The 26,917-nt window shown below is 48.8% G+C and overlaps 1 protein-coding gene across 1 annotated transcript; it reads left to right on the top strand.

Moving 5' to 3' along the window:
* The first annotated feature begins 4,861 nt into the window (after nt 1-4,861).
* LOC132232621 (prostaglandin E synthase 3-like) lies at nt 4,862-5,799 on the top strand. Its single transcript, XM_059691989.1, has one exon. The coding sequence runs from the start codon at nt 5,014-5,016 to the stop codon at nt 5,494-5,496; it is 483 nt and encodes a 160-aa protein (XP_059547972.1). The 5' UTR covers nt 4,862-5,013; the 3' UTR covers nt 5,497-5,799.
* Nucleotides 5,800-26,917: the final 21,118 nt, after the last annotated feature.

The following is a 26,917-nucleotide window of genomic DNA, read 5'->3' as shown; positions in this document are numbered from 1 at the left end:
GAAAAATCTCCAGAAAGCAAGATGGAAAACCTGGTAATATGTGCTATAAATAACAGAGATTTCGCCCTAACTGATTTGGCTCAATGGATAGAGCATCGGCCTGTGGACTGAAGAGTCCCAGGTTCGATTCCAGTCAATGGCATATACCTTGGTTGAGGGCACATCCCCAGTGGGGGATGTGCAGGGAGCAGCTGATCAATGTTTCTCTCTCATCGATGTTTCTAACTATCCCTCTTCCTTCCTCTCTGTAAAAAAATCAATAAAATATATTTTAAAAAAATAACAGAGACTTCAAGATAGCTGTTCTGAAAATACTCAATGAGACATGAGAAAATACAGACAGGCAATTCAATGCATTCAGAAATAAATCACTGAACAAAATGAGGACTTTACTGAAGAGACTAAAACCCTAAATAAGAACCAATCAGAAATCCTTGAAATAAAGATTAAGAATGAACTACTGAGCATAGAAAACAGAACCAACCAGATGGAGGAAAGAATTAGTGATATCAAAAATAGAAATCTATAAATGATGCAGAGGGAAGAAGAGAAAGATCTGGCATAAAGAAAAATGAAAGAGCTCTACGGGAACTATTTGACTCCATCAGAAAAAGCAGTATTAGAATAATAGGCATTCCTGAGAAGGAGAGGGAGCATGGAATGGAGTCTATTCAAAAATTAGTGTATGAGAACTTCCCCAACCTATGGAAAGAACTAGATCCTTGAATCCAAGAAGCAAACAAAACATCTAGTTACCTCAATCCAAAGAGGCCATCTCCAATGCACTTGGTAATGAAGATGTCAAAAATCAGACAAAAAAAAATTCTCAAAGCATCCAGGAAAAAGAATGAAGAGACCTACAAAGGAAAACCCATCAGAAATTCATTCAACTTCTCAGCAGAAACTCTATAAGCCACAAGAGAGTGTAACCAAATATTCAAATGTCTGAAAGAGAAAAACTATCACTGCAAATAATATATCCAGAAAAAAATATTCTTTAAATATGAAGGAGAAATTAAGATGTTCCTGAGAGATTTTATCACCAGAAAACCTCCATTGCAGGAAATACTCAAGCTCAAGGGAGTTATTCTAACTGAAACAAAGAAGATAAGGTCATAATACTAAAAGTAAGATCACCAAAAAACTTACAGCATAAATAGGAAAAGTGTGACAACAAAAACATACAAGGGGGAGGGGAAAAGTCTGAACTGGCAAGGGAGGATGAAGACCAAATGCACTCAAAAGAAAGTTGCAGTATATATGCAAGATTATTTTTATAAGCCTAATGATAACCACACAAAAATCCCCAAACCAGGACATAAAGCTTTAAAAAGGAGTAAACAGAGAAAAGATATATGGAATACCACCAAACAAAAGCAACAGAGAGAAACACAAAGGAAAAGAACCATTGAAGGCACAGAGCTACCAGAAAACAAAAGATAAAATGTGGTAGGAAATCATCATACATCAATAATTGCCCTAAATGTAAATGGTCTGAGTTCACCAGTAAAAAGGCACAGAGTAGCAGAGTGAATCAAAAAACAAAACAAAACCATATGCTGCCTACAAGAGACACATCTAAGCTGCAAAGACAAAGGTGGATTCAGAGTAAAAAGGTAGAAAATGATTCTCCAACCAAATAACATCCATAGAAAAGCAAGTGTGGCCATACTTATATCTGACAAAGTAGATCTCAAGAAAATAAGACACAGAGATGGACACTTTATAATGATAAAGAGGACACTACCTCAAGAAAATATAGCACTTCTTAGTATATATGCACCCAACCAGAGAGCTCGGAAATATATTACACAGCTACTCACAGCTAAAGGGAGAAACAGATCAAAACACAATAATAGTTGGGGACCTTAATACTCCATTGACAGGTCTAGATGGATCAACCAAACAGAAGATCAATAAAGTAATATCATCGCCCTAACTGGTTTGGCTCAGTGGATAAAGCGTTGGCCTGCGGACTGAAGGGTCCCAGGTTCAGAGTCCAGAGTGCTAACCATTACACGATGGAACCCCCTGCAGGTTCGATTCTGGTCAAGGGCATGTACCTTGATTGCGGGCACATCCCAGTAAGGGGTGTGCAGGAGGCAGCTGATCAATGTTTCTCTCTCATCAATGTTTCTAACTCTCTATCCCTCTCCCTTCCTCTCTGTAAAAAATCAATAAAATATATTTAAAAAATAAATAAAGTAATATCAGTCATAAGTGAAACACTAGACCAAATGGACATAATTGACATTTAGAGAACCTATCATCCCAGAACATCTTCTCCAGGGCACATGGAACACATTCAAGAAGATTGCAATTATACCAAGCATATTCTCTGACCACGATGCCTTGAAATTAGAAATCACCTGTGAAAAGGAAGCAAAGAAACCCACAAATATGTGGAGATTAAACAACATACAACTAAAAAATGACTGGGTCAAAGAAGAACTAAAAGGTGAGATCAAAAGATATATAGAGACAAATGAGAATGACAATACAGCATATCAAAACCTCTGGGATGCAGCGAAAGCAGTAATAAGAGGTAAGTTTATGTCATTATAGGCCTATCTCAAGAAACAAGAGAAATCCCAAGTAAACAACCTAACATTACATCTCAAAGAACTAGAAAAAGAAGAACAAAGGCAACCCAAAGTTCATAGAAGAAAGAAAATTATAAAAATTAAAAAATTGAATGAAATAGAGAACAAAAAGACTTTACAAAAAAATCAATAAAACAAAGAGCTGGTTCTTTGAAAAGATTAATAAAATTGGCAAACCCCAGGCTAGACTCATTAAGGAAAAAAGAGAAATAACGCATATAAACAAAATCAGAAATAAGAGAGGAGAAGTCGTCCCAGACATCACAGATATACAAAAGACCATACTGGAATATTATGAAAGACTATATCCCACCAAATTCAACACCTAGAAGAAATGGTAAGTTCCTAGAATTACATAACCTGCCTAGGCTAAATCATGAGTAATTGGAAAATCTAGAGCTATCAGTAGTGAGGAAATTGAAACAATCACCAAAAACCTTCCCAAAAATAAAAATGCAGGACCAGATGGCTTCACCAGTGAATTCTACCAAAAGTTCAAAGAAGATTTAAAATCTATCCTTCTCAAACTCTTTCAAAAAATTAAAAAATAGGCACTACTTTCTAACACATTCTATGAAGCCAATATAACCCTGATACCAAAATCTGGCAAAGATAACACAAAGGAAGAAAACTACAGACCAATATTTCTGATTAATACAGATGGAAAAATCCTACACAAAATACTAGTTAATCGAAAAACAATACATAACGATCAAGTGGGGTTCATTCCAGGGGCACATGGATGGTTCAACATACACAAATCAATCAACGTAATACGCCACATTAACAAAAGAAAGGATAAAAATCACACGATCTTGTCAATAGATGCAGAAAAGCATTTGATAAGATACAACATCCACTTATGATTAAAACATTCAATAAAATAGTAGGAATAGAAGAAAAGTACCTCAACATAATAAAAGTAATCTATGATAAACCCTCAGCTAATATCACACTTAATGGTGAAAAACTGAAAACTTTTCCTCTAAGATCAGGAATAAGACAAGGATGTCCACTCTCACCACTCTTATTCAACACTAGTAGCCTGGTGCATGAAATTCGTGCACATTAAAAGGGAATTAATTGCCCTAACCAGTTTGGCTCAGTGGATAGAGCATCGGCCTGCAGACTCAAGGGTCCCAGGTTCAATTTCGGTCAAGGGCATGTACCTTGGTTGCGGGCACATCCCCAGTGGGGAGTGTGTGCTGGAGGCAGCTGATCGATGTTTCTCTCTCATCGATGTTTCTAACTCTCTATTCTGTTGCCAACAACGGCTTCTTTTGGCTTCAGAGGTACTTTGTTCCAATAGTTGGTCTTTAAACACATTCTCTCCTCCCTGCTGTCAGGGACCATGGTGCAGGTGAATAGGATTGCTAGCTGGGAGGCCCCTGACAGCAAACTGGCCACCTGTCGATTCCATGAGGAAAGGTGCTCCCTCCACCCTCCTGTCAGGGTCCAGGGTGCAGGAGAATGGGGTTCCTGGCTGGCAGGCCACTGACAGCAAGCTATCCAACAGTGGATTCTGTGAGGAATGGGGCTCCCTCCTGTCCACTGTCAGGGTCTGGTTTGAAGGTCGGCCATGCCCCCTGTTGGGCCAGACCCAGAGTTCTATGCCGTGGCTTCCACCTCAGCAACCCAGGGCTGACTGCTGCTGGGCGCTCCTGGTGCTCTGAGGGTGGGTTCTTCCCTCAGGCCACACGGGAAACAGCTGGGGAGGGCTCAGCCCTTGGCAAAATGACCCAGGATTCAGTGGGTCCAAGCTCCAAGGGCAGGTTCCTGCCTCAAACCCCACCCTTACAGGAAACAGCTCCAGGAAACAGGTTGGAGGAGGGCGCAGCCGTTGCCAAGACAACCCCTATAGGACTGACTTCCTTCCGGTTGGTGGTGGCTATTCTTCTGGATGTGATGAACATCACCCATGGTTTTTATATAAGTAGATAGTGCTGGAAGTCCTAGCCAGAGCAATGAGGCAAGAGAAAGAAATAAAGTCATCCAACTAGTGAAGGAAGAAGTCAAACTGTCACTTTTGTGTGGATGACATGATTCTGTAATAGAAAACCCTAAAGGTGCCCAGGTGCGGTGGCAGGGCCCGGGCATTTTGCTGCGTCACCAGCCACCGCAGGGCCTCACCAGCCCTCGCTCTCACTCTTGCACGTTCGTTCGTTCTCCAGCCTCGCGCCCCTTTTCCTACACTTTCCTCCTCTCCCCAACCTGAGGAGCCGCTCTCTCCGCGCGGTGCATTCTGGGGACCAGGTCGAGCCCGCCACTGCCCCCCATCGCTGAGGGAAGCGAGTAGAGGCCACACCACGGAGAAAACGTTGGAGTGGCCACCGGAGTTTAGTCCACTGCCCAGCAGCTGCCGCCGGAGAGGCCCACCCACCCATTCACCCGTCCCCCTGCCCCGTTCACGATGCAGCCTGTTTCTGCAAAGTGGTACGATCGAAGGGACTATGTCTTCATTGAATTTTGTGTTGAAGACAGTAAAGATGTTAATGTAAATTTTGAAAAATCCAAACTTACGTTCAGTTCTCTTGGAGGAAGTGATAATTTTAAACATTTAAATGAAATTTATCTTTTTCACTGTATTGATCCAAATGATTCCAAGCATAAAAGAACAGACAGATCAATTTTATGTTGTTTACAAAAAGGAGAATCTGGCCAGTCATGGCCAAGATTAACAAAAGAAAGGGCAAAGCTTAATTGGCTTAGTGTGAACTTCAATAATTGGAAAGACTGGGAAGATGATTTAGATGAAGACATGTCTAATTTTGATCGTTTCTCTGAGATGATGAACAACATGGGTGGTGATGAGGATGTAGATTTACTGGAAGTAGATGGAGCAGATAATGATTCACAAGACAGTGATGATGAAAAAATGCCAGATCTGGAATAAGGAATGTTGTCGTCCCTGGATTTTGAGTAAGAAAAATAACTTCTCTGCAAGATTTCATAATTGAGAGAATTCCTGAGTTGATAGCTCTAAAGGCAGATGCTGCATTTGCCTCCTTTAACCCATTTTTCAACCTGTTTGTTTTCTTAAAGGCTTCACTAAGGGTTGATATGTACCATTGTATGGGGCAATTTTAAGTCAGCTAAGGCAATAACCTTATGCATGAACATTTCCCAGACTTCCATGATGCTGTTGAAGTCCTAGACAATTGATACAGCAGTTGTGATAAATAAAAACATTTCACCTTTACTTCATAACATAGATACTGACATGATAAGAAGCTCTTGGATTGTGGAAAGATAACTAAGTTTTAGATTTTAGAACATGGACTCAACCTGGCTGAAACAAATGGATTGATACCTTAAACTGGTAACCTGTTGTTCCTCTGGTATATTCTTCAGGATTGTTCCACTAAAGTTTTATTTTTCAAAAAATTTACTTCACATTATTGTACATAAGTGATCATTTGTCAGTGTTCCAAATGTATTTTAGCTAAAACTAGTGAATGCCCCAACTTAGATGGTTTTTGAAGCCTGTACATTTGGTATTGTTTGACCCTTAAACTTTTACACCTCTTAGCATGGAGGACAAAGAAAGGCTGTACATTGTTGCTTGAGAGTCTGTACATTTAGACCAAATTTGTATTTGCACTGTCAGTGGCAAATGAGTGAAAAAATGGTATTAATACACTATTGGATTTTTTATTTCTTTTTTTTTTGATCCAGCTTGTACCAGGGCTGAAAACCTCAATTTATGCTCATGACAGTGGGATTTTTTTTTTAATGTCTACATTCTTTCTAATAAACTGTTGGAAGACTTAAAAAAAAAAAAAGAAAACCCTAAAGACCCCACACACAAAACCTAGAAACAATAAACAAATACAGTTAAGTTGCAGGATACAAAATCAATGTACAGAAATCCATTGCCTTCCTATATACTAATAATAAAACTTCAGAAAAAGAAATGGAAAAAAAACACAATTCCTTTTGCAATTGCAACCAACAGAATAAAATACCTAGGAATAAACTTAAAGAACATGAAAGGCCTATATACTAAAAATTACAAAACATTGAAAGAGATTGAAAAAGACACAACAAAATGGAAAAATAGCCCATGATCATAGATTGGAAGAATCAACATAGATACAATGGCCATATTATCCAAAGCAATACACCAATTTAATGCAATCCCCGTCAAAATCCAAATGTCATTTTTTAAACAAATAAAACAAGAAACCATCAGATTAGTATAGAACAACAAAAGACCCTTAATAGCCGAGTGATCCTGAGAAAAAAAAAAGAACAAAGCTGGAGGTATCATGCTACCTGACTTCAAATTATACTACAGAGCTGCAATCATCAAAACAGCATGGTATTGGCAGAGAAACAGACACAGAGATCAATGGAATGGAATAGAGAGCTCAGCTATACCACCACATGTATATGGGCAGATAATTTTTAACAAAGGAGCCAGAAATAGACAATGGAGTAAAGATAGTCTCTTCAATAAATGGTGCTGGGGAAACTGGAAAGCCACATGCAAACAAATGAACAAAATGTACAAAATTAATTCAAAATGAACCAAATATCTAAATATAAGACCCAAAACAATAAGTTACATAGAAGAAAATATAGGTACCAAACTATGGACCTTGGACGTAGAGAATATTACATGAACTTGACCCCAAAGGCAAGGGAGGTAAAGGCAAAAATAAATGAATGGGGCTATGTCAAACTGAAAAGCTTCTGCACAGCAAAAGAAACTGACAACAAAACAAAGAGGCAGCCAACCAGATGGCAAACAGTAGCTCCAACAAAGGCTTAATTTCCAAAATATATAAAGAACTCATAAAACTCAACACCAAACAAACAACCTAATCACAAACTGGGTAGAGGACCTGAAAATATACCTCTCCCAAGAAGACATACGAACATCCAATAGATAGATGAAAAGATGTTAAACCTCACTGGCAATTAGGGAAATGACAATCAAAACTTACACCTGTTAGTGTGGCCATTATCAACAAGAAAAGCAATAACAAGTATTGGAGAGGCTGTAGAAAAAGGGAACCCTCATTCACTGCTGGTGGGAGTGTAGACTGATACACCACTGTGGAAAGCAGTCTGAAGATTCCTCAAAAAACTAAGAATAGAGCTACCATATGGCCCAGCAACCCCACTCCTGGGTATACCAGGGGTGGGCAAACTTTTTGACTCGAGGGCCACAATGGGTTCTTAAACTGGACCGGAGGGCCGGAACAAAAGCATGGATGGAGTGTTTGTGTGAACTAATATAAATTCAAAGTAAACATCATTACATAAAAGGGTACAGTCTTTTTTTTCAATAGTTTTATTCATTTCAAACGGGCCGGATCCGGCCCGCCGGCCGTAGTTTGCCCACAGCTGGTATAGTCCCTAAAACCTCAAAATCATGTATTCACAAAGATCTATGCACCTCTATGTTTATTGCAGCATTATTCACAGTGGCCAAGACATGGAAACAACAAAAGTGCCCCACGATAGGGGATTGGATAAAGAAGATGTGGCCCATACACAATGGAATACTATTCAGCCATAAGAAAGGATGAAATAGTGCTATTTGCAACCAGTTGGATGAACCTTGAGAATATTATGTTAAGTAAATAAGTCAGAAAAAGTTAAGAATATATGATTTTATTTATATATGAAATATAAAACAGAAATTCATCAACACAAACAGCAGTGTGGTGGTTGTCTTTGGGAGTGTGGAAGGGGGTCCTAATATATGGTGACAGGAGAAGATTTGACTTTGGGTGGTGGGCACACGGTGCAATATACAGACCTTGTAATACAGAAACCCACACCAGAAACCCATATGATCATGTTGACTAATATCACCCCAATAAATGTAATTTTTTTAAAAAGGCTATACCAGTGATGGCGAACGTTTTGAGCTCGGTGTGTCAGCATTTTGAAAAACCCTAACTTAACTCTGGTGCAGTGTCACATATAGAAATTTTTTGATATTTGCAACCATAATAAAACAAAGACTTATATTTCTGACATTTATTTTATATATTTGAGTGCCATTTAACAAAGAAAAATCAACCAAAAAAATGAGTTTGCGTGTCATAGGTTCGCCATCACTGGGCTATACCAAGAAACAAAACAATTCCACTTCTGTGTATTTTTCTGGGAAAAACAAAACCCTAAAGTGAAAAGAAATAATGCATCCATATGTTCATTGCAACATTACTTATAATAGCCAATATATAGAGGCAACCTAAGGGTTCCTCAACAGATGAAGGGGCCCAGCTGGTGTGGCTCAGTGGTTGAGCATAGACCTATGAACCAGGAGGTCATGATCTTGATTCCCAGTCAGGGCACATGCCTGGTTGCAGGCTCGATCCCCAGTAGGGGATGTGCAGGAGGCAGCTGAACAATGATTCTCATCATTGATGTTTCTATCTCTCTCCCCTCCTTTCCTGTCTGAAATCAACAAAAAATATATTTTTTTAAAAAAATAGATGAATGGGTAAAGAAGTGGTGCATTTATACAATGGAATATGGCTCAGCTATAAAAGGGAATGAAATCTTGCCACCTGCAACCTCATGGATGAACCTAGATTGTATTTTGCTGAGTGAAATAAGTCACACAGAGAATAACAAATGTCACATGACTTCACTTCTATGTGGAATCTAAAAACCAAAATCTATGAACAAGCATAATAGAAACAGACTCATAGACACAGAGAACATTTTGACAGTTGTCAGATGGGAGGGTGGTTAGGAGGTGAGTGAAAAAGGTGAAGGGATTAAGAAGTACAAAATGATAGTTACAGAGTCACAGGGATGTAAGGTAGAGCACAGGGAATCTACACTAATAAAAGACAAACATGAAAATTGACTGTAACTTTGCTATGCCTTAAGCCACACCCACCAGACAATCAGAGCGACTATATGCTGGAGTTGGAGCAAGCAAGAGGCTTGGTTGCCCCAATGATGGAGGAAACCAAGCTTTCCACCTGCTGCAGCTGGCTCTGAGCTCCACTGAAGGCAACAAAGTTTCAATTATAGAAGATAAACCCCAGATACCTGCTTTCAGCAGGCCGTGGCCACGGAGCTGGAGGCTTGGGTTGCCCCTGGTGATGAAGGAAGCCAAGCTTCCCTCCTGCACGCCCTGGCTGGCTCTGAGCACCTCTCAAGGCTACAAAGAATCAAGTATAGAAGATAAATAAATCCCAGAATAAAAATTAAAAAAAAGGAGAGGCTGGGAGTTTCCATCACTGGGGGGAGGGGGGGCTTAGCCAGCCTGAAAATAGCCCTCAGCCCCTCACCCAGGCTGGCCAGGCACCCCAGTGGGGGCCCCCCACCCTAAAGGGAGTGTGGCCAGCCTGAAAACAGCCCTCAGCCCCTCACTCAGGCTGGCCAGGCACCGCAGTGGGGACCCCCACACTGAAGGGGCTATGACCAGCCTGCAAACAGCCATCAGCCCCTCACCCAGGCTGGCCAGGCACCCCAGTGGGGACCCCAAACCTGAAGGGGGTGTGACCAGCCTGCAAACACCCATCAGCCCCTCACCTAGGCTGGCCAGACACCCCAGCAGGACCCAAACCCTGATCCAGGACACCCTTCAGGGCAAATCAGCCAGTCCCCAACCCATGCACCAGGCCTCAATCCTATATAATAACAGGGTAATATGCAAACTGAACATAACAGCATAACGACTGAGAATGACTGGTCACTATGACACACACTGGCTACTAGGGGGCAGATGCTCAATGCAGGAGCTGCCCCCTGGTGTTCAGTGAGCTCTGCTCAGTCACAATCCAGGCTGATGGCTGCCAGTACAGCAGTGGTGGTGGGAGCCTCTCCCACCTCCTCAGCAGCACTAAGGATATCCGAATACAGCTCAGGCCTGCTCCCCACTGGCAAGTGGAAATCACCCCAGGGCTCCCAGGCTGCCAGAGGGATGTCTGACTGCCAGCTTAGGCCCATTCCCCTGGGAGTGGGCCGAAGCCAGCAGGAGGTCATCCCCCGAGGGGTCCCAGACTGTGAGAGGGCACAGGCCGGGCTGAGGGATCCCCCCCCCGCCCCCGAGTGCACAAATTTTTGTGCACCGGGCCTCTAGTCTACATGAATAAAAGACAAAGATGCTAATTGACTGTAACTTTGCTATGTCCAAGTAATGCCCACCAGCCAAACAGAGCGACTATATGCAAATTAACCCAACCAAAATGGCAGTTGGCAGCCACAGAGCTGGAGCAAGCAGGAGGCTTAGCTGCCCTGGCAATGGAGGAAGCCAAGCTTCCCACCTGCCCTGGCCGGCTGTAGCCTCTGCTCAAGGAAACAAAGTTTCAATTATAGAAGATAAATAAATCCCAGATACCTGCTTCCAGCCAGCCTCCACTGGGAGCTTGGGTGGCCAGCCTGAAAACAGCCATCAGCCCCTCACCCATGATGGCCACACCTTCATGGGATTAGGGTCCCCGCTGGGGGGCTTGGCCAGCCTTCAAATAGCCATAAGCCCCTCACCAAAGATGGCCACACCTTCATTGGGTGAGGGTCCCTACTGGGGGCTTGGCCAGCCTGAAAACAGCCACCAGCCCCTCACCCAGGCTGGCCAGGCACCCCCGCATGACCCCCCCCCACCCTGAAGGGGTTGTGGCCAGCCTGAAAACGGCCCTCAGCCCCTCACCCAGGCTGGCCAGGCACCCCAGTGGGGGCCCTCACCCTGAAGGGGCTGTGGCCAGACAGCAAACAGCCATCAGCCCCTCACCCAGGCTGGCCGGGCACCCCAGCGGGGACCTCCACCCTGAAGAGGCTGTGGCCCGCCTGCAAACAGCCAGCAGCCCTTCACCCAGGCTGGCCACACACTCATGGGGTGAGGGTCCCTCACTCAGACTGGCCCGGCACCCCAGCAGGACCCCTCACCCTGAAGGGTGTGTGGCCAGTCTAAAGATGGCCCTCAGCCCCTCACCCAGGCTGGCCAGGCACCACAGTGGGACCCCTACCTGATCCAGGACACCCTTCAGGGCAAACTAGCCAGCCCCCACACATGCACCAGGCCTCTATCCTATATAATAAAAGGGTAATATGAAAATTGATCCTAACAGCAGATCAATTGGGAATGACTGGTCACTATGACACACATTGACCACCAGGGAGGAGACGCACAATGCAGGAGCTGCCCACTGGTGGTCAGTGCGTTACCACAGGGGGAGATCTGCTCATACTCAAGCCAGCTGATGGCTGCCAGTACAGCAGTTGTGGTGGGAGCCACTCCCACCTTCTCAGCAGCACTAAGGATGTCCAACTGCAGCTTAGGCCTGCTTCCCACTGGCAAGTGGACATCCCCTAAAGGCTCCCTGGCTGCCAGAGGGATGTCTGACTGCCAGCTTAGGCCCATTCCCCCGGGGAACGGGCCTAAGCCAGCAGGTGGTCATCCCCCAAGGGATCCCAGACTGCGAGAGGGCACAGGCCGGGCTAAGGGACCCCCCCCCCCGAGTGCACAAATTTTTGTGCACTGGGCCTCTATTCTATAATAATAAAAGTGTAATATGCTAATTAGACCAGACATCCTTCTAGACGTCCTTCCAGATGACCTTCCAGACGAAGTCAGGGCTGTGAGGGAAACCTGGGTCCTGGGTGCCAGAGGGAAGCCAGTGCCAGCAGCCAAGAGAAGGAAGGCCTACTCTTGCATGAATTTCATGCATCTTGCCTCTAGTCTACTAGTCTATATATATAGAACGAGCCAGGATCCATAAGGTCTAAAATGACAGAAGGGACAACTGAACGCCAGGCTGTGTGTGCAGCAGCTTCAGTTGGGTGGGGACTGGAGAGCTGGCTGACCTGCTGACCTTTCAGAGAGAGAGAGAAGCAAGTCTGATCAGCAGTTGCCGCAACTGCTGGCAAGGCCCAGAGAGAGAAGCAGGGTCTGATCTGCAGCCTCCATGGCAGCTGCTGATCAGCCCTTGCCTATCTCTCTCTCCGGGCCTTGCCAGAAGCTGTGCCTCTCTCCCTCTGAGAGGTCAGCAGTTCAGCCCTCTCTCCAGCAGTCTGGGGTGGCTCTGATCTGCATCGCCTTTCTGATCAGGCCTGGAGATAGGCCCAGAGACATTGACTGGCATAGAAACCAACCAATCAGAACCAAATCTGGGTGAACTGCAAGGAGCCAATGGCCGCCTAGGAGGCAGAGCTTTTGACACTGACTGGCACAGAAACCGACCAATCAGAACCAAATCTGGGTGAACTGAGAAGGCAGAACCTAAGGTGAGGGCTGAGGAGGGGTTTTAAGGGCAACAACTGTTTGGTGTAAGATGTAGGAAAGTAGTTTGATTTTTTAATAACCAGTTTGGCAGTATAGTACATATGGCTGGCTATCAGTCCAGGTATAGGGATTATGTATTTTTGTCTGCCAAGAGCATCTCCTGCTGCTGAAAAAGGCTTTCCCTCTTCCCCATTTAAGCAATCCTATCCTACATAATCTATCTATACTAACAAAAGTGTAATATGCTAATTAGACTGGGTCAACCGGCCATCTTCCAGATGTCTGACTTCCTTCGGAACAAAGCCATGGTGTTGGGGGCTGAGGCAGAGGCAGTTGGGGGCATTCAGGCTGCCAGGGGCAGGCAGTTGGGGGCGAGATCAAGTTTTCAGGGGATGAGGGGCAATCAGGCCAGCAGGGGAGGGCAATTGGGGGCACGATCAGGAAGGCAGGGGAGAGCAGTTGGGGGTGATTTCAGGCCTGTAGGTGAGGGCAGTTGGGGGCGAGATCAGGCCAGCAGAGGAGTCCAGTTAGGGGTGATCAGGCAGGCAGAGGCAGTTAGGGGCAATCAAGATGGCAAGGGAGGGCTGCTGGGAGTGACATCAGGCCTGCAGGGGAGGGCCACTGGGGCAAGATCAGGCCAGCAAGGGAGGGCAGTTGGGGGCAAGATCAGGTCAGCAGGGGAGGGCAGTTGAGGGTGAGATCAGGCTGGCAGGGGAGGGCAGTTGGGGGTGATCAGGCAGGCAGAGGCAGTTAGGTGCAATCAGGCTGGCAGGGGAGAGCATTAGGGGCAATCAAGCCAGCAGGGGAGGGCCATTGAGGTGAGATCAGGCCGGCAGGGAGGACTGTTGTGGGCAAGATCAAGCCAGCATGGGAGGGCAGTTGGGGGTAAGATCAGGCTGACAGGGGAGACCAGTTAGGGGCAAGATCAGGCTGGCAGAGGAGGGGCAATGGGGGAGAGATCAGGCTGGCAGGGGAGGGCAGTTAGGGGCAATCAGGCAGGCAGAGGCAGATAGGAGCAATCAGGCTGGCGGGGTAGAGAAGTTACGGGTGAGATCAGGCCAGCAGGGGAGGGCAGTTGGGGCTAGATCAGGCTGTCAGAGGAGGGCAGTTGGGGGCGAGATCAGGTAGGCAGAGGCAGTTAGGGGCAATCTGGCCAGCAGGAGAGAGCAGTTAGGGGAAAGATCAGGCCAGCAGGGGAGAGAGAGCAGTTAGGGTCAAGATCAGGCCAGCAGGGGAGGGCTATTGTGGACAAGATCAGGCCAGCAGGGGAGAGAGAGCAGTTAGGGCCAAGATCAGGCCAGCAGGGGAGGGCAGTTGGGGATGAGATCAGGCCATTAGGGGAGGGAAGTTGGAGGTGAGATCAGGCCATCAGGGGAGGGGAGTTGGAGGTGAGATCAGGCCATTTGGGAGGGCAGTTGTGGGAGAGATCAGGCCTACAGGGGAGGGCAGTTGGGGGCAAGATCAGGCTGGCAAGGGAGTGCAGTTAGTGATGAGATCAGGCCCGCAGGGGAGGGCAGTTAGGGGTGATCAGGAAGGCAGGCAGAGGCAGTTGGGGGTGATCAGGCAGGCAGATAGGTGAGTGGTTAGGAGCCAGCAGTCCCAGTTTGCAAGAGGGATGTCCAACTGCCGGTATAGGCCCGATTCAAGGGATCAGTCCTAAACTGGCAGTCATACATCCCCCAAGGGGTCCCAGATTGGAAAGGGTGCAGGTTGGGCTGAGGGGACCTCCCCCCCCCCGTGCACAAATTTTGTGCACTGGGCCACTAGTCTACACTAATAAAAGAGAAACATGCAAATTGGTGTCACTACGCTACATCCACCAGCCGATCAGAGAAACTATGCAAATTAACACAACAAAGATGGTGGTTAATTTGCATACACAGGCGGCGTGGAGTGAAGACTGAAGGCTCTGGCCGGAGTGAAGACTGAAGACTGAAGACTGAAGACTGAAGAGGCTTGGCTTCTCCGCTGCAGCTGGACCAAAGGCCTGGGTCCTGGGTGCTAGAGGAAAACCGGTGCCAGCAGCCAGGGGAAGGAAGGCCTATTGTGCGAATCTTCGTGCAACAGGCTTCCAGTCCTATCTAATAAAAGACAAAGATGCTAATTGACCATACCTTTGCTACGCCCATCAGCCAAATCAGAGTGATATGCAAATTAACTGCCAACAAAGATGGCATCTAATTTGCATACTACAGGCAGGGCTGTCCAGCACGAGCCACCATCTGGGACCCCATGTGTGGCCCTGGGCAGCGGGGCTTAGGTGGCACAACCGTGCCGCCTAAGCCCCGCCCCCAGCCAGGACCCCCGTGTGACTCCTAAGCCCCATGCCGCCTAATCCCCACCCCCAGCCGGGATCCCCGTGTGCTGCCAAAGCCCCACCGCCAGCTGGGACCCCATGGCAATCGGAGAGTAGGAAAGTGCAGCCTGCAGGCAGCACCCAGCAGGGCCTGCTCCCCAGTCGCCATGGCGATCCGCAAGCAGGAAAGTGCGGCCTGCAGGCAGCATCCAGGAGGGCCTGCTCCCTGGCCACCATGGTGATCTGCGAGCAGGAAAGGGCAGCCTGCAGGCAGCACTCAGGAGAGCATGCTCCTGAGTCGCCATGGCGGTCCCAGAGCAGGAAAGTGCAGCCCGTAGGCAGCACCCAGCAAGGCCTGCTCCTGGGTTGCTGTGGTGATCCCAGAGCAGGAAAGTGTGGCCAGCAGACAGCCCCCAGGTGGGCCTGCTCCTGGGTCGCCATGGCGATCCCAGAGCAGGAAAGTTCTGTGCAGGCAGCACCCAGCAGGGCATGCCCCTGGGTCTCCGTGGTGATCCGGGGATCCGTGAGCAGGAAAGCGTGGCCTGTAGGCAGCACCTCACCCTGGACACAGCTCAAGGGAGAGAACACGCAGTGGAGGCCAGAAGCCTGAGAGATCAACACAGAGGGGCACCTGCTCCAAGTCTCCATGGTGTGGCTGGGGGCAGGCCCCCAGCAGACACACACACTCACACACACACACACACACACACACACACACACACAGCGCCTTCTCTGAGCCTCTGCTGCCAGACTGTGGCCATCAGTAGGACATCCACTGAGGGCTCCGGGACTGTGAGAGGGGCAGGCTGGGCTGAGGGAACCCCACCCCCCAGTGCACAAATTTCATGCATCAGGCCTCTAGTATATAATAAAACCCTAAGGGACCACTCTACCATTTGACCAGTTGACTGTTTGACTGGTCACTATGATGTGCACTGATCATCAGGGGGCAGATGCTCAGGAGAAAGAGAAAGAGAAAGAGAGAAAGAGAAAGGGGAAATAGAGGGACCTCTCCTTCCTGCGGTTTCTGCCACGGTCCCTTTGACCTGTGGGCTTGCCTCTCCCAGGCCCATCCTCCAAGATCTTCGTGCCTCACCTGGCTCTCGTGGCTCAGTGGCTGAGCGTTGACCTATGAACCAGGAGGTCACAGTTCGAGTCCTGGTCAGGGCACATGACCAGGTTGGAGGCTTGATCCCTAATATTAGCTGATCAATGATTCTCTCTGATCATTGATATTTCTATCTCTCTCTCCCTCTCGCTCCCTCTCTGAAATCAATGAAAATATATTTTTTTAAGAAGATCTTTGTGCTTCTCTGAAGACTCAGTGTCTGCCTCTCCCTTGTCCTGTGAAGCCATGAACTCCAGAGTAGGGGCACAGGGGAATTGATTCCCAAACCCAGTGCGTATGTATTGACCGGATTCCATGGCAACAAGAGCTAAGCCCCGTAAGGCTGAGCTGCTGCGCCTGCAAGCCCCGGGGCCCCACAGGAGGAGGGTATCGATTGCCTGCCAGCCCTCCTCCCTGCCGCTGCTGCTTAGCGGCTCCACAGCCACCCCGGCCAAAGGGTCCCTGACTCGCAATGGCGGGAGCACATCAGCATCAGCCAAATCTCCTTCGAAGTGCCCTGACCCCCTGCACTAGAAGCCGAGTGAGGGCTGCACTCACGTACTTCAAACACGTCCCAGGTGACCTTCACACAGCCCAGTTAAGAACCCCTGCTGGATGGAGCATGAGCAGAGTTTACAGAGAAAATACACATGGGTTTCAGACACAATGTGCTATCCTCATCCAAAGACAGGGGCCGCCACAATAATACTCCCACCTGTCAGATCGGCAAAGGTAAGATAGTTAATCCCCTGTTTATAAAGTGTCTGCAAATGCATAATGAAACAGACCAATAATCTAATCCTGTAGAAAAAGGGCAGAGAAGATGATAGGCAGCTGACAACAAAGAAAATACAGATGGTTCTTGAACACCTGAAAATACGATCACTTCACTCATAATAATAAAACCTAATAAAGTCATGCTTTCAAAAGTGTGGTCCTCCACCAACAAGGTCACGCGTGAGCAGGCTGCTTAGAAGGCGATTTGGTATCACCCCAGGCGGGCAGCATCAGTGAAAATTACAAGCAGTTTTCATCTCTGAGCCATCAATTCCACGGCTGGAAATCTAACCAACTGATATAACTGCACATGTGTGAGAATACTTAAGCACAGGGATATCCACTTACAGCATTGTCTGTGGCAGCAAAAGACCTAAAATTGCCCATGTCCCAGGAGACTGCTTAACCACTCACAGCACAGCCATGCAGTGAAATGCCCTACTAGACCACCATTTACATGGAATAAGGGGTCAGGTCAAGGTAACAATACCAAGAGATTTTGTTAAGTGAAAAAAATTACAATGTGTAAAACAGTGTGTTATTGACAAAATTATTTTCAGTAATGATCACTTAATTATCACCAATAATCATTATTTTCTCAACTTACATTTTGGACTTAACATAAATAATTCACTATTTTAAAAGAATAAATTTCTATTTTAAAAATATTTAAGTGGGTACATAGATAACATGTGTATACTTTATTATTAAGATAACACTGGAAAGATACGTACACCAAAAAAACAAACACAGTTGCAAGGCAAAAGGCCTGAGCAGACGCTTTTCCGAAGAGGATGCCCTAATGGTCGACAGGTGCATGCAGCGGCCTCACCATCCCTCACCACTGGGGAGACGAAAATCCAAACCAAGTGAGATACCCTGCCCCCCACAGGATGGCTGTTACAAAACATACACGAGATCACAAGTGCTGGTGTGGGGAAAGGGCCCTGGGGCACTGCTGAGAGGGCTGTAAATTGGTGCAGCCACAATGGAAATAGTATGCAGTTCTTCAAAAAATAAGAATAGAACTACCATGTGATCCAGCAATTCCACTTCTGGGGATACATACAAAGGAAAGGAATGACACTAACTAAAAAAGATGTCTGTACCTCTGTGTTCACTGCAGCACTATTTACCACAACCAAGATATGGAAACAGCCCAGGAGCCCACAAGGGTGAATGTGTGAGGAGATGTGGTGCATCTAGACAGTGGCATAGTACTCGGTCCAGAAGAAGGAATCTTGGCACCTGCTACAACATGGATGGACTTGAAGACATTATGCGAAGTGAAATAAGACAGACAGAGAAGACAGGTACCCTGTGACCTCACTTACATGTGGAATTTTAGAAAATGAACTCAGAGATCATATTGGTGGTTGTAAAGGCAGGGGATGGGGGTGGGAGAAGTAGGTGCAAACCAAACAAGTTAGGGGATGTGATGTGAGGTGCCAGACAGTGACTGTGGTTAGTAATGCTCTACTGTGCACTTGGACGTTGCTAAGAGAGCAGCTCTTAAAAGTTCCCATCACAAGAAAAAGGTGTAGCTGCATGGTGACCAATGTGAACTAGACTTATTGCGGTGATTATCTTGCCAGACATACATGTATCGAATCATTAAGTTGTACACTGAAACTAACAGTGTCACTCACACATCAATAACAACAAAACGGAGGCTTATAAGCAGAACTGGAACAACATGTAAGTGTTGGGAGCAAGAGGGTCACTTTTCAGACTGTGCAGAATGGGTGTGGCCACCACATGCAAGAGCATGCCTCCCTCAATGCCCCGGAGACGCTGAGGCACACAGCCCACACCTGGGCGCTGCCATGAACTGCACACCACTTTTTAATGCTAGTTTCTAAACTACCTTCATGAAATAAAAGAGAAATTTATTTCTTTAAAAAAAACTGGTTAAATGGCAGCCATCCTATCTAATAAAAAGGTAATATGCAAATTAACCATCACTCTGTCACAAAGATGGCAGTGCCCATAGCCACAAGATGGCGGCATCCAGTCCTCTCAGCCCCGCCAGAGTCCTCCAGTCCCGGGGCGGCAGGGGCTGCTGAGAGCAGGCACGGAGCAAGAGGGTGGTGGGGGGGGAATAGGGGATGCTTGCGTCATTGCCCAGCGATGACACAAGCATTCGGTGCCCGGCCACAGATGGGCCTCTGGGTCCCTGAGAGCCTGTAGGCAGTGGGCACAGAGCGGCCAGGCCCCACAGAGAGCTACTGGTGCACGGATTCATGCACAGGGCTACTAGTTTTTAATATAAAATTGTTGTTGGGGGAAGGTGGATAGTGGCTGTGTAGAGGGTGGTAGGTGCAAAACATAATTTGCTTTTCTCCCTATGCCTTTTGTATTATTTGAATCTTCTATCATGCAAACATTGCTTCCTCAAAACAAATATGTAAAATAAAATAAACTTGAGAGTAAAGGTTAAACAAAACCAATTTTCTGCAACAGTGTCCCCACTTTACAGATGGAAAACTGAGGCCAAATAAAAGAAGGGCTTCCTCTGTCAACGAAGCCTCCAGCTCCCAGGCAATGAGACCCCCTCCTCCAAGCCGCAGGATTCTGTGTTCTCCCTGGGCTAGAGGGGAACAGGACTTGTTGTGCCTGCAGTACCCAGCTCAGGGCATCCGTTATTTTTGTTCATCCATTCATCCTGCGACCAATGTTTGTGAGGACTGACAATGGTCCAGCATTATGCTAAGTGCTGGGTACACTGATGAATCTCCAGGTCAAGGTCCCACCTGGCCTTGTAACCAGGCCGCCATGTACACACTGGTTGTGCATGACACAATTCCAGGAATTGCCATTCACATACCCTGTGGACGCCCTGGATCTGTGCAGGGCACAGCACACCAACCATACCCAGTGGCCCTGTCGTATGTCCAGGAGTGCTGTGGAGAAGGCACATGGATGGAGCAGCAACTATTTCTCATCACTGAGTCATGACAAGAAGGAAGAGCCAGGTGTTATGAGAGAAAAGAAAGGCAGGGCCTGGTTTGAGCTTCACACAAGTCATCCTGAGAAAGTGACTTTTAAGTTAAGAAATGATGTTAGTTAATAATTTTCTTTTGTTGCGAGTAACAGAGCCAACATGGCGGCTTTAGTGGGCAGTTTCTTTCTCTTTCATCTCACAGTCAGGCAGGCAGCCAGGACAGAGGGGCAGGCCCGTCCCCCAGGAGCCCCGCCAGTCCTATCGTTCTACTCCATATTGCTTTGCACGTGACTTGTTTTCAAGGTCAGCCCACAGTGATTGTTGGTACTGCAGCCACCACTTCTGCACCGTAAACAACAGGACAGGCAAGGACAGAACAAAGGGCACACTCCCTCACCCATTTAAGGAGCTGGCTGTGTCTTACAGGAGTTTCTACTTCCATCTCATGGGCCAGAAATTGGTCAAATGAAGAAGCCGTGCTGCAAGAGAGGCTGGGAGATGTGGTGTCTACGTGTCACCGGACTTGTTACCAGAGCAGGGACACTTATTGAGAGGAAAGAGCAGCCTCTGCAAAGAGCTGGGAGGCCTGGAGTGGCATGAGCATGGTGGGGGCCAGGCCCAGCTTGGGGATCAGCAAGTCCAGAGGCTCTGAGGAGAGGAGGGGTTGATGAGTTCTCAGAACTCAGAGGCGGCCAGGGGGGGCAGGAGCACAGGGAGCAGGAGAAGGCGTGGACCCAGGAGAAGGCGGAGGAGGACCCTTCCCATACGCCCCCCCAGGAATCCCCGTTCCCACCTTCCATTCTGGTCGAATCCTTGCAGCCAAGCTGACCCATGCTCAGATTCCAACTCACTTCTTACTGACAGCCCTTGGGAAAGTCTTTTTAATTCTCTGAGCCTCCATGTCCTTGTCTGCAAAACCCTATATAATAAAAGCATAATATGCAAATTGCCCCCTCTGGCAGTTGTTCGAAGGGGAGTTCAACCACTTGCAATGACATGTGCTGGCCACGAGGGGGTGGCGTGAAACATGGTGGACGTCAGCGATGTGGCACTGGCAGTGGAGATGCTGCCAGCCCTGGTGAGAGCAGGACCATGGTGGGATGGAGGATCAGGTGAGAGGGCGGCGCCAAGTCAAGGTAAGTGCAAGCGGGGGGCCTGATTGCCCTGCCGATTGCCCTGCAGACGCCACCAGCAGTGGTGGTGGGAGGCGGGGCCACCACCCAGCTCCCAGGCACTGAGGGAGCCAGGCAGGGGCCCAGGCCTTGATCAATTGTCCTGCAGGCAGGATGGTGGAGCAGATGAGGGGGTGGTGCCAGGCTAAGGCGGGGTTCCAGGTGGGGCTGTGAGGCTGGGGGCACAAGGTGGGGCCTGATCTCCACAGGCTACTCCAAGGGAGACAAATTCTTGCACTGAGCCTCTAGTAGGAAATAAATGGAAACAACCTATGGGTTCATGATGTGGATTAAATGAGATAGTGCATTAAGAAAGTTAGTAGAGCACTTAACACATATTAGGACACATTGTTATTTATTTACTAGAGGCCTGGTGTGAGACATTCATGCACTGGGTGTGGCGGGGGTGGGGGGGTGTCCCTCAGGCTGGCCTGTGCCCTCTCACAGTCCAGGACCCCTCGGGGGATGTAAACCGGCAGTCAGACATCCCCCGAGGGGTCCTTAGCGCTGCTGTGGAGGCAGGAGAGTCTCCCACCACCACCACTATGCTGGCCAGCCGTGAGCCTGGCATCTGGTTGAATGGCGCTCTCCCTGTGGGAGCGCACTGATCACCAGGGAGCAGCTCCTGCATTAAGCATCTGCCCACTGGTGGTCAGTGTGCATCATAGCAGCCAGTTGTTCCACCATTTGGTTAATTTGCATATTAGCCTTTTATTATATAGGACTAGAGGCCCGGTGCACAAAAATTTGTGCACTCGGGCGGGGAGCGGGGGTCCCTCAGCCTGGCCTGTGCCCTCTCGCAGTATGGGACCCCTCGGGAGAAAATGATCTGCTGGCTTAGGCCTGCTCCTGGGTGGCAGAGGGCAGGCCCAATCCCTAGGTGCAGCCCCTGGTCAGGTTCAGAGCAGGGCTGATTGGGGAGTTGGGGAGCCGTCCCCTGTCATGCACAGAGCAGGGCTGATCAGGAGGTTGCAATGCCACCCTCAGTCATGCTCAGGGTAGGGCCGATTGGGGGGTTGGGGCACCGCCCCCTGTCACACTCGAGGCAGGGTCGATGGGGAGGTTGCGGGACCACCCCCTGTCATGCACAGAGCAGGGCGGGTCAGGGGCTTGGGGCGCCGCACCCTGTCACACTCAGGGCAGGGCCGATCAGGGGATTGGGGCTCTACCCCGTCACACGCAGAGCAGGGCCCGTGGGGGGGGGGGGGCGGGGGGATTGGGGTGCCGCACCCTGTCACACACAGAGCTGCAGGGTGATCAGGGGGTTGGGGAGCTCCCCCATATCAGGCACAGAGCAGGGCTGATCAGGGGGTTGGGGTGCCTTCCCTTGTCACAAACAGAGCAGGGCAGATAGGGAGATTGTGGCCCCGGCCCCTGTCACACACAGAGCTGCAGGGCGATCAGGGGGTTTGGGCGCTGCCCCCTGTCATGCTGATCCCGGTGCCGGGAGGCCTCGCGACTCCGCTGATCCCGGTGCTGGGAGGCGTATTACCCTTTTACTATATAAGATAGAGGCCTGGTGCATGGGTGGGGGCCAGCTGGTTTGCCCTGAAGGGTGTCCTGGATCAGGGTGGGGGTCCCCACTGGGGTGCCTGGCCAGCCTGTGTGAGGGGATGATGGCTTTTTGCAGCTGGTCACACATCCTTCAGGGCGGCGGGTCCCCACTGGGGTGCCTGGCCAGTCTGGGTGAGGGGCTGAGGGCTGTTTTCAGGCTGGCAGGTGACTGAAGCTCCCAACCGCTCCTTTTTTTCTTTTTCTTTTTTTATTCTGGACCAGCTTTAGCTCTGAGGCTTGGCTCCAGCTCTTAGGCCTCGGCTGCTGAAAGCAGGTATCTGGTTTGTTTGGGTTCTATAATAGAAACACTGTTTCAACTCCAGCTCTGAGATCCTGGCTGGCTGAAAGCAGGTTTCTAGAGTTTAGCTTCTATATTTGTAGCAATGTTTCAAACTGCAAGCTCAGAGGCTGGCAGCAGCAGGCGGGGAAGGTTGGAGTCCTCCATCACTGAAGCAAGCAAGCCTCATGTTCGCTTCAAGCTGCCTGGCTGCCGGCCGCCATCTTGGCTGGCAGTTAATTTGCATATCGCCCTGATTAGCCAATGGGAAGGGTAGTGGAGGTATGGCTAATTACCATGTTTCTCTTTTATTATATAGGATTACATCCTTGACCAAAATGACACACACAGTTGTGACATAGTCAACAGCCAGCATTGGACAACCAGCTGGTACACAGTAGGGCTTACAACCTGTAGCAGGGCCTACTGTGACAATTGTGAGGGCAGCAGACAGTAGCCAGCATTTCCCACAGCTTCTTCCTTGACTCTTCCTTCCTGGGCCGCCAACCTTGGAGGGAAGCCCTGCCCAGTCTCTGACTGCCTGCCTCAAGGGCAAACTAGAAGGGAGGCCCGAGTGGGAAGAGCCTTGCAGGGAGAGAGAGCCCCAAACAGCCTGTCTGGCTCAGAGACTGTGGTCGGGGAGGAGGGCACCTGGGGCAGAAGTGCAGAGTGCAGACATGCTCACAGCCTTGAACTTGAATACACCCCCACTTAACTCCAGGAACCACCACTATTTATGTCCCCATTGATTTTCTAAGCCTATTTTTATCCTTCCTCTTCCGGGTGAGGGTTGTGGACATTTGGGACTGCGTTCCTTTCATAAATAAATAAATAAGCATGTAGGTAAATAAGAAGAAGAGCTGGTATTTATTGGTGCTTGGCCTTGGCAGGGATGTTACTGAAGGACTTCTCCTCCTTTATTTTATTCCACCAGCACCACAACCAAGGAGCTTCCCATTCGACAGAGGAGGAGACCGAGGCTCAGAGAGTGAGGTCGCGTCCCCAACCAGGGGCAGGGCAGATGCTATGACCAAGTCTGATAGCTCCTCAGAAAGTTAAACACGGCCACTCCCCTCCTGAGTGTAAGCCCAGCAGACATGGAGACATTTGTTTACACAGAAACGTGGACACCAGTGTTCACAGCAGTGCTAGTTGCAACAGTCAGAAAGTGGGGACCAAGGACCATCAACACATGAATGTGGTGCCTCCCACAAAGAGAGGCAAGCTCCTGCTCCTGACTGGGGTCCTTCATGGAGTCGCAGGAAGGCATTCTGGGGCCCATGAATGGGGGGTGTAGGCTGGCACCAGATGGAAAATCAAAGGAGCTCCCTGGGCTCCCAATGACTCATCGCCATTGGCCCAGCCTTGTGCTCTTCAGGCCAGACGCTGTGGCCATTGCCTCAGTCTGTCTCTTCCCTCACACCTTGCCTGTGCCCGTGGGCCTGGGTGGCACCAGGAGTCCATGCAGCTGCGCACCCACACACATACATACACACACATGTGTGCACATACACACATGTACATGTGCAGGCACACATGCGCACACATGTGCACGTGCATACACATGCGCACGTGCACATGCATACACACATTCACACACACACTCACACACGTCTGCATGGGGAGAGAAAACACACATGGTGTCGTGGAGAAGAGCGCTCTTTGTTCAGCTGGAATTCTAAATCTTGGGCTTGGGAAGGACCAGGCACCCTCCAAGCTAACCAATGAACTTCCAAAGCTTCCTGGCTGGTGCTGGATCCTCCCCCTCACCAATCTGTTTCCTAGATCTCCTGGGTTCTGTGTCCCTTAACCCCCATCCCTCTCCTGCAGAGCCCTGCCCCTCAGGGTCCCCTCTGGCCTCCACTCACGTGTGCATGCACGCAGGGGACTTGCTCCTGTTTGTGTTCCTCCCCCATATGCCCTCCTCCAGGGATAGGGTTGCAGGGGCAGAAAGCGTCTGGGCGGGGATGAAACTGTAACTCCCAGTAAAGCGAGCCTGTGCTCCCTCGTTCCTTATCCTATGTAATAAAAGGCTAATAGGCAGAACGACAGGTCACTATGATGCACACTGACCACCAGGGGGCAGACCCTCAATGCAGGATCTGCCCCCTAGTGGTCAGTGTGCTCCCACAGGGCAAGTGCTGCTCAGCCAGAAGCCGGGCTCGCGGCTGGGTTCTGCCATAGCAGAACCAGGCTCTGAACCTCAGAATCTCAAGCCTTAAAGCCATAACTTTGTGCCTGACATGTCGCCTTTTGCTTAGGGTCTTCTTCGGCAGGGGTGGGATGCCGTTGGGGAGATTTGGAGGAGAATACGTGGCAGAACCCTTCCCACCTTCATGGCAGCACTAAGGATGTCCGACTGTCAGCTCCTGTATTGCTAAAGGGTGCAGGCCAGGTTGAGGGACCCCCCACCAAGTGCACGAATTTCATGCATCAGGCCTCTAGTGCTTAATAATGTCTGCTGCCTTTATTGACTTCTAGCTCCCTACCTTAGCAGACCTGCTCCATACGGACCCACCTTAAGGACATGCTGGCAGAAGAAGGCCTTACAAAGGGCTTCCGGTTGTGATTCCATTGGCGTGAGACACCTGAATCGGCAAGTCCTCTAGGCAGAGAGCGACTCGTGGTGGCCAGGGGCCAGGGATCGAAGGGAAGGGGGGGTGACTACAGGTGGAGACAGGGTTTCTTGGGGGAATGGAAGGAAGGGTGATAACAATATTCTGAAATTCGATGATGATTCGTAGTGGGTTACCCAGCTCTATGAATATGCACTGAATTGTTTAAAATCATGAATTGTATGTTAAATGGATTATTTGTAAATTTTCTTAAAGATAGGCAGAGGGGATAGACATCAAGCCTGTCTGAGCACATTCTGAGCACTCCTGTTGACCCAAATCCAAATCTACTCACGTTGGACATGCCTTCCTTCCTGCAGCCCATGAATTAAGTTATGCAGTCAGAAGCCAGACAGGGAAACGCCAAGTGTGCAACCCCAGCCCATCGCTCTTCATCTCTGCTGCCCCCCTGAGCCCCGCTGGCCCCCTGGGAGGCCGGGAGCCCAGCAGCATTGCACAGGGGCTGCCCTAAGCAGCACTGCATGGTGCTTGGGTCACTGGGGCTGAGACCACCCCGACTGCCAGAAAGAGGCACCTTGCCCATTGATACCCTTGAGCCGATCCTAAAAAAAGGAGGAGGTGGCTGTATTCATGAGTCTTATCTAATCAGATAGTCAACAAATACTTGGTCTGCTCACCAAGCCTCTATCTTCACTAATATAAGTATTTCTCCTGAAAATCTCCCCAACTGCATCCCACCTCTGCCAAAGAAGACCCAAGCAAAAGGTGACATGCCAGGCACAAAGTCATGGCTTTAAAGCTTGAGATTCTGAGGTTCAGAGCTTGGTTCTGCAACTTACCAATGCAGTGGCCTCCAGTGGGTTGTTCATTTCTCCATGACTCAGTTTTCCCACCTGTCAAATGGGCTAATAACTTTCACCTTTTTCATTGTTTTACTGGGAACTAGGAAAGGCTGTATCTGAATGTCCCAGCCTAGAGTGGGAACTCAGCACCTGGTGGCTGTTATATCATCTATACTAATAATAGAGGAATATACAAATTGTTTGGGACTCAGTCACAGTAACAACCAAACAGCAGGCTGTGTGGGCGACCAGGCCGACAGGGGGTTAGTGAGGAACGACTGAGCAGCAGGCTATGTGGGGCAACCAGGCCAGCAAGGGGAGACAGTTGGGGGTGACCAGGCCAGCAGGTGTGACAGTTAGGAGCAATCAGGCAGGCAGGCAGACAGGCAAGCAGTTAGGAGCCAAGGGTCCTGGATTGTGACAGGGATGTCCAACTGCCAGTTTAGGCCTGATTCCAGATGTCTGACGGTAGTCAGACATTCCCCGAGTGGTCCTGGATTGGAGAGGGTGCAGGCTGGGCTGAGGGTACCCCCCCCCCGGCACAAATTTCATGCACCGGGCCTCTAGTCC

This window comes from Myotis daubentonii, chromosome 4 (assembly GCF_963259705.1).
Source record: "Myotis daubentonii chromosome 4, mMyoDau2.1, whole genome shotgun sequence".
Taxonomy (NCBI): domain Eukaryota; kingdom Metazoa; phylum Chordata; class Mammalia; order Chiroptera; family Vespertilionidae; genus Myotis; species Myotis daubentonii.
This window is presented reverse-complemented; position numbering and strand designations above follow the sequence as displayed.